Source organism: Talpa occidentalis, unplaced genomic scaffold (genome assembly GCF_014898055.3).
Source record: "Talpa occidentalis isolate TD23 unplaced genomic scaffold, MPIMG_talOcc4v2.1 talOcc4.5, whole genome shotgun sequence".
Classification (NCBI taxonomy): Eukaryota; Metazoa; Chordata; class Mammalia; order Eulipotyphla; family Talpidae; genus Talpa; species Talpa occidentalis.
Genome location: NW_023604861.1, coordinates 94,343,378 through 94,355,776, shown reverse-complemented (window position 1 = coordinate 94,355,776; position 12,399 = coordinate 94,343,378). Strand labels below are relative to the sequence as shown.

General features: G+C 35.3%; 1 protein-coding gene across 11 annotated transcripts in view; it reads left to right on the top strand.

The window, feature by feature from the left end:
* The window catches only part of IMMT (inner membrane mitochondrial protein), a 38,789-nt gene that overhangs the window by 14,327 nt on the left and 12,063 nt on the right, over positions 1-12,399 (top strand). For 3 of the 11 annotated variants that reach the window (XM_037527768.2, XM_037527766.2, XM_054701810.1), the window contains exons 4-9: positions 2,517-2,619; positions 4,509-4,613; positions 5,499-5,594; positions 8,420-8,556; positions 11,021-11,124; positions 11,976-12,111. In XM_037527768.2, the coding sequence (XP_037383665.1) occupies positions 2,517-2,619; positions 4,509-4,613; positions 5,499-5,594; positions 8,420-8,556; positions 11,021-11,124; positions 11,976-12,111 (681 nt within the window). Of the gene's footprint in view, positions 1-2,516; positions 2,620-4,475; positions 4,614-5,498; positions 5,595-8,419; positions 8,557-11,020; positions 11,125-11,975; positions 12,112-12,399 lie in introns of all 11 variants that reach the window. The other 8 variants (XM_037527765.2, XM_037527764.2, XM_054701811.1 and 5 more) reach the window with 5 other exon arrangements.

The following is a 12,399-nucleotide window of genomic DNA, read 5'->3' as shown; positions in this document are numbered from 1 at the left end:
TGCCTTTGATTTGCATGAGTTTTCCCTTGGTGCTCTTACACCCAGAATGACTTATTTTCGGTCTACTAGTATTTTCTCTAGAAGGCCTGCATCCTTCACTACACAGACCAAAGTGAATTTTCTCATTTCTGAATTACAATGTCAGTGTTTTAATTTTTACCATTCCTTCAGCATTTTCTACTGTTGTGCACTATTAACAAATTGTTGCATTTAGAAATGATGCATTTTGTTTTATGGTAACCCTGTTAATGTCAACATAATTATTTATGTGCAGACAAATATTGAGAGAAAATAAATTTAAAAACCTTTTTGATGGATATATGTAACAAGACCTGCCTAAGTGGTGATAATTTCCAGATGGGATTTAATATAGCATAAAAATGTCATTTCTCTCAAATACATGTATATTTCACATATTTCTCTTAAATAGCTATATATTTGAAAGAATGACATTTTAACGATGTGTGTGTGTGTGTCTGTATATACAGGCAAATGAAAAAGAAATTCTAGGGCCTCCCCGGTGGCGCAGCGGTTGAGCGCTGGGTTGCGAAGCTGCCCGCGGCCTCTGTGGCGCCGGTTCGATCCCCGGCTGCTCCCCGGCCACCGGAGGAGGGTCCCACATGGCGTGCAGACTTCTCCTGCCGCCCGCTGCTCCCCTCAGCAGTGTACTTCGGTCCTTCTGCCTGCTCTGCTCCCCGCTCTGGCTCTGGTGAATTCTCTCACCCTCCCGCGCTTCTGACTGTACCCAGTGCATGTATAAACAAAACAAACAAACCAGCAAACAAATAAATAAAGCATGCCTCTATAAAAAAAAAAAAAAAAAAAAAAAAAAAAAAAAGAAAAAGAAATTCTAATGGATTTTCCTAAAAGTTGAAGAGCCAGACGATGATTTTAGTTTGTGTGAAAAAATAAATAATGTACAAGACTAGCCAAGAACATTTTGGAAAGGTGTTGGAATGGTGGCGGGGTCAGAGGGACGTGCTTTTCCATATATTGACTTTGTTATAATCCTAGTGTAATACTGAAACCCTAGTGTAATAAGACAGCAAAGTTTTGGTCCAGAAATGCAGGAATTACAGTCTGGAATTAGATTATATTTATGCACAATCATAATTTATGCTTGTGCTTGTGCACAATTTATGCACAATCATGCACATGCATTTAATGTAAGAGTGTCAGTTGATCATCAGTTAATACCTTAAAAATATACCACCCCTTTGACTCAGCAGTTCCTCTTGTGACAAACTGTTCTACATATACTATAGTGCTTTTTGGTTATATGGGTAAGGGTATGTAATAAAACAAAATAGGAAACATCTTGAATGTCCCAAATAGGGGACTAACACACCAAAATATGGGATTTGCAACTGTTAGGTTATACAATAAATTAGGATATTATGGAACTAAAAAGAATCTCTTGACCTGGAAGACAATGTCCACGAGATATTGTTAAAAGAAAAAAAGTAAGTTACATAGTAATTTGTATAATATAACCTTGTTTAGTTTGCTTTAAGAAATGAAAAATTAAGTGTGTGTGTGTGTATATATATATATGTGTGTGTGTATATATATGTGTGTGTGTGTGTGTGTGTGTATATATATATATATATATATATATATATATATATATATATGCCTGTGTTTATGCTCATGGGTAGAGGTGTTGATTTGAGGCCCTTACCAGTAACTTTCTGAAAGTACTGAAAGTAAAAGAAGCAATAAAGAGGCAAATTTAAATCACTGATATATCTTGATTTATTTGCTTGTTATAGTGAGCATGTATTTCATGATTTAAAAATAACAAAGTTTTAATTAAAAAAATGCATGTATTTCTAATTTCTGGTAGTGACAAAGTTCAGTATATTTGAGTAGTCATCTTAGAGGTAAGTGAGTCCCACTGTCAAGTTATGGAAAAAAATGGGACAACATTAGTGGCAAATGAAAACATTTCTGTTACTCAGTGATTTTTCTCTAGCATATCATCTGGCAGTCCTGTTGATGAACAGTGTCTTAAATTTAAGGCAGGCGATAATAGAGAAAGAAAAGTGGATATTACTCACAATTGTATCATATTTAGTGTGCAGTTGCATGAAACCTGGAAATTAAACAATGAATTTTCATTTTTACTTGAGCCCCTAAAAATCATTTGCTTATAACTTAATTTAGAAGGCACCATAATTTGATTTAGAAAGCCAAGGGAAATAACCTTCTCAGTGTTGTGTATGTTAAGGAATGATGTTTAACAGGAAAGTCATACATCACATACTTTATTGCCCTAAAAGAAACCTTTATTATTACTAAAATGTGGACTGCTTGTTAGGAATGACTATTTTGGACTATGTTTTTCTAATATGGCCTTTCTTATTTTGGTTAATAAACTACATTATGTTGTAGAGTGTTAATAACTGTGTTAAAGGTCTGAAAGACTTGAAAGAATGCAAGTTATTATGTGCTACTTGTTTTTTTTTTAAAAAAAACTTTTTCATCTGAAATATTAAATGTTTTTTATTTTCAAGATTCAATCTGGTCCACTAAAAATTTCTAGTGTATCAGAGGTAAAGAAAGAATCTAAACAGCCTGCTTCACAACTCCAAAAGAGAGACACTCCAGCTTTTACAGGTACCTGAATTTAGAATCATTCTGTTAATATTTTAGCTAAGTGAATTGCTTTAATGTAATTTTCCCCCTGAATAAGAGTCCTCATGAAGGACTCTTCTGGTCTCTTGCTCTCACCCTATGGAAGGAGTATTAACTGTCATGGTGACTTTTATTTGGAGCATTGACTCAGATATGCATTTGGGCTTTATTGTGAACAGCTACTGAGTGAAAGTAATGTAAGAATTGTCTTTCCCGCAATAGATTTTATATATTCTTTCTTCTGACTCTTACTCTTTTTCCCTCTTTAGATTTTAAGTTTATTCTTTTCCTACCTCCTTTTTTGTTATCTCTTCATAAGTTCTTTTTCCTTTATTCATTCATAGTGATGAAAGTATCTTGATCTGTACCTATTTTTGGCCACACCCTAACTTACAGCACTTAACCTAACTAACCTATTCAGTATACATATGAACTTCTTTATTTGACCTTGATTGAATCACTTTACTTTCATTCTGCAGATAGTCACTGTTTACTTCATGCCAAACATTCTTCTAGGCATTGGGGATATAGTACTCAATGTAATATATATAATAATTACAAACTATAAAAATAGTATAGTAAAATAGAAATAGTAAAAGTAAACACAAACAATGACTATTGTTAGTGGGATGAAGGGATGTAACGTACATATAAATACACAGGTAGAGTGAATATGTTCTCAGACTGTGATAAGTGTAGTGTGTTAGGAAAAAGGAGTGTGTTAGGAAAATGGAGTGTGTTAGGAAAGTCGCACCTAGGAGTGTCATTTGAAAGAGGAGTCTCTTCAAAGACTTGAAAGAGATAAGGGATTAAGTCATGTAAAAAGCTGTTGGGGAAAGCATTCTAGACAGAGAGATTAAATACAAAGACTTGCCATATTGTAGCAAGGAGCAAGAGAAGCTGGAGTACAGAGAGAAGAACAGTAGTAAATGAGGTCAGAAAGGGAGCAGAAAGCCTATTGTGGCTGTTCTTGGAGGCCAAAGTAAATTGTTTGGCTTTATATTCTGAATGGAATAGGAAGGGAAGGTTTTGAGCCAGAGGTTTGATATTTGACTTGTATTTTAATAAAATCACTAGCTATTGTGGACAGTAGGTAAGGCACCAAGGCAGAACAGAGGCCAGTCAATGACTTTTATGGTAATCCAGCTTTATCTCTTAAAATGGTACCTTCATTTTATTAAAATTTGCTTTCCCCCCCTCTGTTACACCTGTAGAAATTATTCTTTTTCTCTTATATCAAAACTTATTTGTAATTTGACAAGCTCTTGATATTTTTAACCTTCTCTTTAAAAAATATATCCATGAAATAATTTTCTAAATGCTGAGTTCTGTTCTTTACTAACTCACTGTCTTTACTGTGAACTTTTCTTCTTGTTTAAAACTGTCACCATTTCTTGCTCACATCTCTTCTTTTATCTCTTCAAAGCAATTAAATATTTTCTGATTATTTCTTTTATCTACCTTCTTCACTATACTTTTTACTTTACTATTTTACCATGTTATTGTAAGTTGTTCTTCTATTTCTGATATGTAGTGTTACTAGAAGACTTGCCTGAGTAGTGTTACTGGAAGATTTGCCTGAGAATAGTGATGGTTAAAATGCAGGTGGATGCTGACAAAACTCTTTTCTCTTATGCTTTCCCAGCCATGTCCATCTTGTGGGTTTATGTATGCAGTAGACTGTACCCTTAATCTACTTGTATGTTTGAATAGTGGAAGCACTTGCATTTGTGTCTTTAAGGAGAATGACACAAAATAGGTTGTAGGTAGTAGAGTCCTATGTATTGCTCTGTTAACTCAGAAAACCATAAATACCATCATGAGTAACATATTTATAGCACCTACAGAGGCAGCTCAAATTATTTCTGCAGCAGGTGATTCACTGTCCGTCCCAGCCCCTGCGGTTCAGCTTGAGGAACTTATAAAAACTGATCACCCTGAAATTGGTGAAGGAAAACCCAAGCCTACAACTTCAGGTAGTTTAATTATTTTTATTTGTGGGTTTGTAAGTTACATGTTTATCAAAACAATTTAATGCCAAGACAACCCCTATATATGAAAAGCCCTGAGAAGGAAGAACAAAGATGGAGATGACACACATTCTGACTTCAGGCTATATTATAAAGCTATAATAATCAAAACAACATGGTATGGCATAAAAGACGCTAGTAGACCAATGGAACAGAATCAAGAGCTCAGAAATAAACAAGCATATAAGATTAACTAATATTTGACAAGAGAGCTGAGAATGCTCAATGGAGAAAAGACAGTCTCAATAAATGGTGCTGGGATAATTGGATAGTCATATGTAAAAGAATGAAACTGGATCCATATCTTATACCACTTAGAAAAATTAACTGAAATGGATCAATACTTTAATGTAAGTACTGAAACCGTGAAAATCCTAGCAGAAACTATGTAACATATATTGGCTTTAAGTATGCACCCTTGGTAGGGGAATTTTTAAAATTTACAAGTCTAAATAAATCTTTGAGAACGGGGGGTTAAAGGGCTAATTCCTTATTCCTTCATGTTGGAATCATTGATGATGTGCTTTTAAACTTATCAGAAAAATGCCCTCAGTTGATTAAGCTGGCAAGTACAAACAATGGTGTTTTCATACAGGTTTCCCCTGGTGTCCAAAAGTAGAGCGTTTCTATTTGGTATGATTTAGTAGAGGGTTTGTTTGTTTGTTTGTTTGTTTTTTGGGCTCTAGGAATGCTATTACCATTTGTTTATATGGAAAAAAAATTGGCATTCCCAGAAATATCCTACTTTCAGACAGGGGAAACCTGTATCCCTCTTAGCTGTTGAAATTCTGTGCTGAAATTTGATTTCCTCTTATTTACTTTTGCTGCAAGAGGAAGCATCCTCAACTTCTGTAAGGGAACGGCCACCTGAAGAAGTTGCATCTCGCCTTGCACAACAAGAAAAGCAAGAACAAGTTAAAATTGAGTGTGGGTAAAAGGATGGCTTCTTGAGTGCTTCAGGTCATATCTATCTGTTGCTTTCTTCTTCAGTCATCACACAAATTTTTCATCTATTAGCTAGTTGTGGTTTCTTTTGTTTCATTAGTAGCATTTTTCTATTCACCACCTTTATTTCACCATTTGTCCTCTTTCATCCAAATTTCTTTCACCCAGGTGATGAGGGCTCTTATTCTACAGTTGGTAAGAGTTCTAAATAATACACATTCTTTCTCCCTTTTGTTTTTGTTGTGGTTAATGCTAAAGATTATTTATACTCTGGGATACAGAGTGTTTGTGTTTTGGCAACTATCCTAAGAATCATAAATTTATTGGTATGTGTCAGAATGGTTCACACTCTGGTTTATATCTAGCCTTTCTTCTAGTGACCCCCTTATCTGACATTGGTAGGGATCTAATGTCCCCCTCATTGCTGGTTTTCAGTTAACTGAAACTTGTTCCTTTTAAGTTTCAGTTTTCTGTCAAGTTTATTAATGCTTTTTTATAAAGATACTAGATGTCTAAAAATATATTTCCTGTCTGAAACAGGGCACATAGAACATATTTATTGTACTGTGTTACAGTGTATTGATGTCTCTGAAGGTTGTAGCTATGTAGCTTTTTGCTGGATTGAGATGTTTCTTTTAAATTCTTTTTTTTGTTTTTTAAAGATTTATTTTTTATTTATGCAATAGCTGGGGTACAGGCCAGAGACGGGAGGGTGAGAGGATTCACCAGAGACAGAGCGGGGAACAGAACAGGCAGACGGACCTAAAGCATTGCTGAGGGGAGCAGCGGGTGCCACAGGAGAAGTGTGCCGGGCCATGAGGGAATCTCCTGGCCGGCCGGTGAGCGAACCCATGCTGCAGAAGCTGCGGACAGCTTCATAGCGCTGTGTTCAACCTGCTGCGCTACCAGGGAGGCCCTCTTTAAATTCTTACAGCAGTTCTTTATAGCTTTTGTTTTGTCCCTATCATTGATTTCTGTTTGTCTTTCTGACTTGAGTGGTTTCTGTTATTATGTGTTGGCCTACTCTGTGGAGGCAAGTTTGTTAGAATTGTGTAAAGAAGAGAAGAGACCGAATGAATATAGGTGTGAATTTGGCTACTTGGATTTTGTTTTTGTTGCATCCTTCGAGTTCTTGGCCATGTTATAAATAGTTGAGGATACTGAATAAATGAATTCCAAATAAGTAAAATATTTCTGTACTCTTTCCCTTTTCTCCTGAATCCTCCATAAGTCAGAATCACTATTTTCTTTTATTCATTATTTTTTCTTTACCTTCCATCTTTCTCCTTGTATCATATGGCTACCTTGAAATGGAAATGTCTGTTGTTTTAACAAGTCTCTTTTTTTCTTTGTCAAGTTCTTTTTAATTTTCATTTTGAGCAAAGTGAAAATTACCAAGATTTTATCACTTCTTAATTTTTGCTCAGACTTTACTTTAAAAATGTATATATCAGTATGCATGTGAGTGGAGGGGTGTGTGTATGTATAATTTTTATCCAGAATCAAAACACAAAAAAAACTAAAACTACATCAAACTAGAAAGCGTCTTTGCAGCAAAAGAAACAACAGAATGAAAAGGCATCTTGAGGAATGGGAGAAAATATTTCCCTAACATATATCTGATAAGGGATTAATGTCCAACACATATTTGGAATTCACACAAATAACAACAAAAAAAAAATCAAAGATATTAAAGGCCAGTGATCAGAAGTCTGAGGACTGCTGGGATCTGTGGGCCTCTAAAATGGTTTTTTACTTTAAAATGTTATTTGTGCTTGGATGTCTACTATTAACTCATGTATGTCATGAAAACCAGGTACCATATTTTTCCTCCATTACCTATTTCTTTATTACCCCCTATGTCTTCAGTTGAATTTCAGTCTTACATTCATGTATTGATCATTATTAACGTTCTCCTTTTATCTGTGATGCAGAGGTATTGTGTTTGGTTTATCAGGTTCCATTTAGTTCATTTCTCACTTATGCTGCTTTTGCTCAAAATCACTTTTGTTTTTGTCTCACCTGCCAAATATAGTCTTCCTGTTTTTGTCATCTGATACTTGATAATGTTCTCATTGACTTTCTTTGATCAAATGACATTATTTCATTTTAGTGTTGTATCTAAAATCATCCCTTGCTTTACTTTTTAAAAAAATAAGGGTTCTCTGACTCCTGAAGCAACTTGCAGAAATGTGATCTTAATAGGTGGTAGCCTCTGCTGTTTCTTGAGTCCTTTTGTGGAAAACAGTCTATTTCCAAGCTTTTCTGTTTGCTTTTTTTTTTTTTTTTTTGGTTCATCTTTTTCTTTCTGTTGTCTGCCTGTTATCACCGTGTATCTCAGTGATACAGATAAATTGAGTATCCCTGCTGAAGAGATGAAAATGGGCACCTCTTTCTCCTTGTGGATTTATATCATCATTACTTAAAATGAAAACAGTATCTGTGGTTATGCTGAATTTATATAGCTTCTAATAGGTAAGAGGGGCTGTAGTGTCCTAAACCTTGTTCTTCCCATTTGAAGCGTATGCTAGCTGCCTTTTAGCAATTTTCATTTTAAAAAGACCCAAAACACTTTATTTTGAATAATTCAGATATACTGAAAAAATATTATGATGAAGCCTCTTAGATCCATCTTCCAGTGAATATTTTGTTATACTTTTAATTGAAACTTTGATTCCTTAAATCTTAATGGGTTTTCACACTTTGGGGGAAATGCAGTGGAGGACTTGGGAAAAAAGGTCTAAAATAAAGAAAGTCATTTGGGAGGAGGGATCTGTTCTTTAACTGTTTGGTTTTTTTTTCTTTAGCTCTAGTCAAAAGCTTAGAAGATGCTCTGAGCCAAACTGCTTCCATTACTGTGCAGGCAATTGCAGCTCAAAACGCTGCAGTCCAGGCCGTCAATGCACATTCCAACATGCTGAAAGCAGCTATGGACAATTCTGAGGTGAGCCAGAGAATGATTAGACATGTAATACTTAGGAGACTGATTTCTTCTTGATAGTGTGGCATGTCTCTCCCTAAGGATAGACTGTAGTAATTGTGTTTTTTCAAAAACCAAGACCGGAAAAGCCTTTGAATGTTCTTTTCAATGAATTTTGTTATCTTATAGTAGTGATCTGGTTCTAATTACTTTCTTATTAGTTATTGACTATATTTGTTGTTTGCTTTGTTATTTTTGGTTTTAAAATCATCACCCATTTCCTTATATGAACTTTTAATTTTGAGATACTTTTAGATTGACATACAGTTTATAGGCAACCCTTCTACTTTAAATACTTATGCTGGTTATATAACTTCTCTTGATCACTTAAAAAATAAAATAATTGCATAGATTTAAAAATATAATGCTGTTACTTAATTTCTTTTGTAGTTATATTGTTATTCATTATTTTAAAATGAGTGTTGATATACCAGTTTGTTTAAAGAGTAAAAGTAAATTTTAGGGATTAGGATCATGCATTATCTATAAAGTTACTTTACCACCATAATGCTGACGTAAAAATGTAAACACTTCTTACTGTTTTGGTCCTGTGTACATATATGACAAAATAGTTAAATTAGATTCTGATAGAAGCAGCCAGAAGCTACAACCTCTGAAGACTTAAAAGAAAATTGTTTTATTCACAGTCTAAAAAAAGAAAATTTAATTTTGGTCAGGAAAATAGAAATCACACAAAGGGTATTTCATATGCTAGTTATATAGGCGTGGAATGGAAATTACATGATACCAGAGAGTTAGGTTTGAACCCAAGTGGGCCATTATTTTAGAAGGACACTGATTTCTGATATTCTTGGTACTTTAAGTCTCTCACCATTACTTTTGTGTTATGCTATATAAGAGGGTACTTCCTCTTCTCAGCGAACTCAGAATACGTTTTGCATGTCCATTAGATAGTATGAAATCCATTGCATCCAAGATTTTACAACTAAAGTATACCTTATAATAGTAGTTAGCTGGATTAGTGTTAGTGTTAGGTATTACAAAGTAACCAGAAAAATGTATAAACACAAATTTTGAAGTGGATTAAAATGAGCATAAGTTAAAAATGGATTCCAATCTCTGTTTCTTCTAGTAAAAGAAGCTACCAGTGCATATGGGCTTTATGATATATACTGAATTACTTTCTCAAAGCAGTGTTTGGAAACAGTTGGCTTTAATCATAGACAGTCTGGTGTCAGCTCTATGGAAAGCTTATTCTTGGATCTCGATAAGCATGAATGCCTTCAAAAATAGAAACATGTTTTGACTTCAAGACATGTCACCAACTCATGATATATGAGGCTGTTGGGTCAGTTATGAAGAGTTCTCTTAATATAATAGCAGGCCCATCTAAGAGCATGTTATAGTCTTGGAAAATATTTGTTTGGCCCAAATTAGCATCCTTTCTTGATGCATTTTATTTTTCAAGATAGCTAAAGTTCACTGAAACATTGACTTATTTATATCATAAAATTAATTTGCTTTGTCACTTTGCAACACTATATGTGTAGAACATGAAAACAACAAAAATGTGAGCTACAATGAAAGAGGAAAGGTGCAAATTACTTCCTCTAAAGCAGGGGCTCTTAACTTGGAGTTGGGTCTGTGTAAAGAATTCAGGGATGGGTTGAACTTGGAAGGAAAATGTCTTTATTTTCCATAGCCCACTTCCTTCAGTTATGAATGTTGGCAACAAAACCCAGTAGCATTGGCAGTTCCCAAAGCTTTGTAACTAATAGAAAGCAAGTTATTTTCATACCATATTACAGTATTGGCCAAACTCTTGAAATATCACATATGACTTATTACTACACCTGAATTAGGGAATTTAATAGTACTCCCAAACCAGGTTGGCTCTTGGTTTCTTCTTTTTAAAAGATTGATTTATTCATGCATACAAGAGCTGGGGTACAGGCCAGAGATGTGGGGGTGAGAGGATTCACCAGAGATAGAGTGGGGAACAGAACAGGCAGATTGACCGAAGTACACTGCTGAGGGGAGCAGTGCTGCGCCATATGGGTATCTCTCTGGATGGGGATCAAACTCGTGCGGCGGTGGCTGCGCACAGCTTCATAGGCTGCCTCTTAACCCCTTGCACCACCAAGGAGGTTGGTGCAAGAAATTGCACTAAGAAATTTTCAAGGAACACTTTTCTTAATAACATGTTGATCATTCTATAGGAGGAGTAAGAATCCTACAAATGAATAAATTTTCTTCTACTTAAGCGATGATTTTAGTTAACAAACCTACAATTAGATTAAAAGATTCTACTTTGGGAAAATAATTGTACATAGTTTTATTGTATATAGTTTTGTATATTTTGTATCAGTTTATATATAATTTAATGTTGCTTGTTTCTGCATTTGTGATGTCCTGTCCTGACAGTGGCAGTTACTCATGTTTATATAATTTAAAATTTCATGTTTAGGTTTCAGGAGAGAAGAAATCGGCTCAATGGCGCACAGTGGACGGTGCATTGAAGGAACGCAGAAAGGCAGTAGATGAGGCTGCTGATGCCCTTCTTAAAGCCAAGTAATTACTCATGGATTTACAAGTAATTAGGGCCTCCTGGTGTCTTTGTTTTTACTGGGTTATAAGGGCTTCCTGAGACTCTGGTATTTGCTAAGGCTGCTATTTGGCTTTCTTCCTGGCTTTTTACCTTCCTTAAGTTCTCTCATTGGCAGTGGAGTCAGCCTAGTCCTTGCAAAAGCTGCCATTCATGGATTACTCTCAAAGTGACAAGCATTGTGCCAGGCACGTCCCAAAAATTGCCTTTATCCCTGTAGAAGAGTGTGCAGCAAAGGATAGGCTGCTCTGAAGCCAAATCCAGGTCTGCTTCCTGAGTCCTAGTTTGTTTTTATTTTTTTAAGATTTATTTATTTTTATACAAGAGCTGAGGTACAGGCCAGAGGTGTGGAAGGGTGAGAGGATTCACCAGAGACAGAGCGGGGAGCAAAACTGGCAGACTGACTGAAATACACTGCTGAGAGGAGAAGCGGGCGAGTCAGGAGAGGTCTGCTGTGCCATGTGAGATTCTCCCTGGCTGGCTGGGATCGAACTGGCACTGCAGAGGCTGCAGACAGCTTCTCAGGGCTGCGCTCAACCCGCTGCTGGGGAGGTCCCCTGAGTCCTAGTTTTGAAGCCCATGTCTTCTATACACTATGTTGCACTTTTCTGCTTCATACTAGTAAATCCACTTCTGAACAAGATGTTTTCGGTTATTGATGAGAACCTCTCTGCCTGTTGACTATGAAAAAACATTAAGTACTTTTTTAAAATTGGATATGTTTTCATAGACCTTTAAGAGTTGTATATTGTGTTAACTTCAAGCTCTAATAAAGTTGGCAAGGATTAATACTAAATACTGTCTTACTGGTTTCTAGAGAAGAGTTAGAGAAGATGAAAAATGTAATTGAAAAGGCGAAGAAACAGGAAGTTGCTGGGGCCAAATCTCATATAACTGCTGCTGAAGGGAAACTTCACAACATGATAGTTGATCTAGATAATGTGGTCAAAAAGGTATGTTTCTTAGGTCTTGTACATTTATTTTTATTTTTAAATACAATCCGTTAGAGGATTTTATGAATTCATGAAAATAGGATTTCTTCTACCTTCTCTCTCCCTTTTCTTCTATAAAGAAAATTATTTGTTGCTAATTTTAAAAACTTGCCTTGGAAACAAAATGAATTGTTTAGTATTACTGATACTTTTTATAATAGGTAATATTTTAGGTGATGATTATTATTGCTTATGAAAACTTCTGTTTTACTGCAAATCTGTCTGTACTGGTGTGATCTATATGAGTTG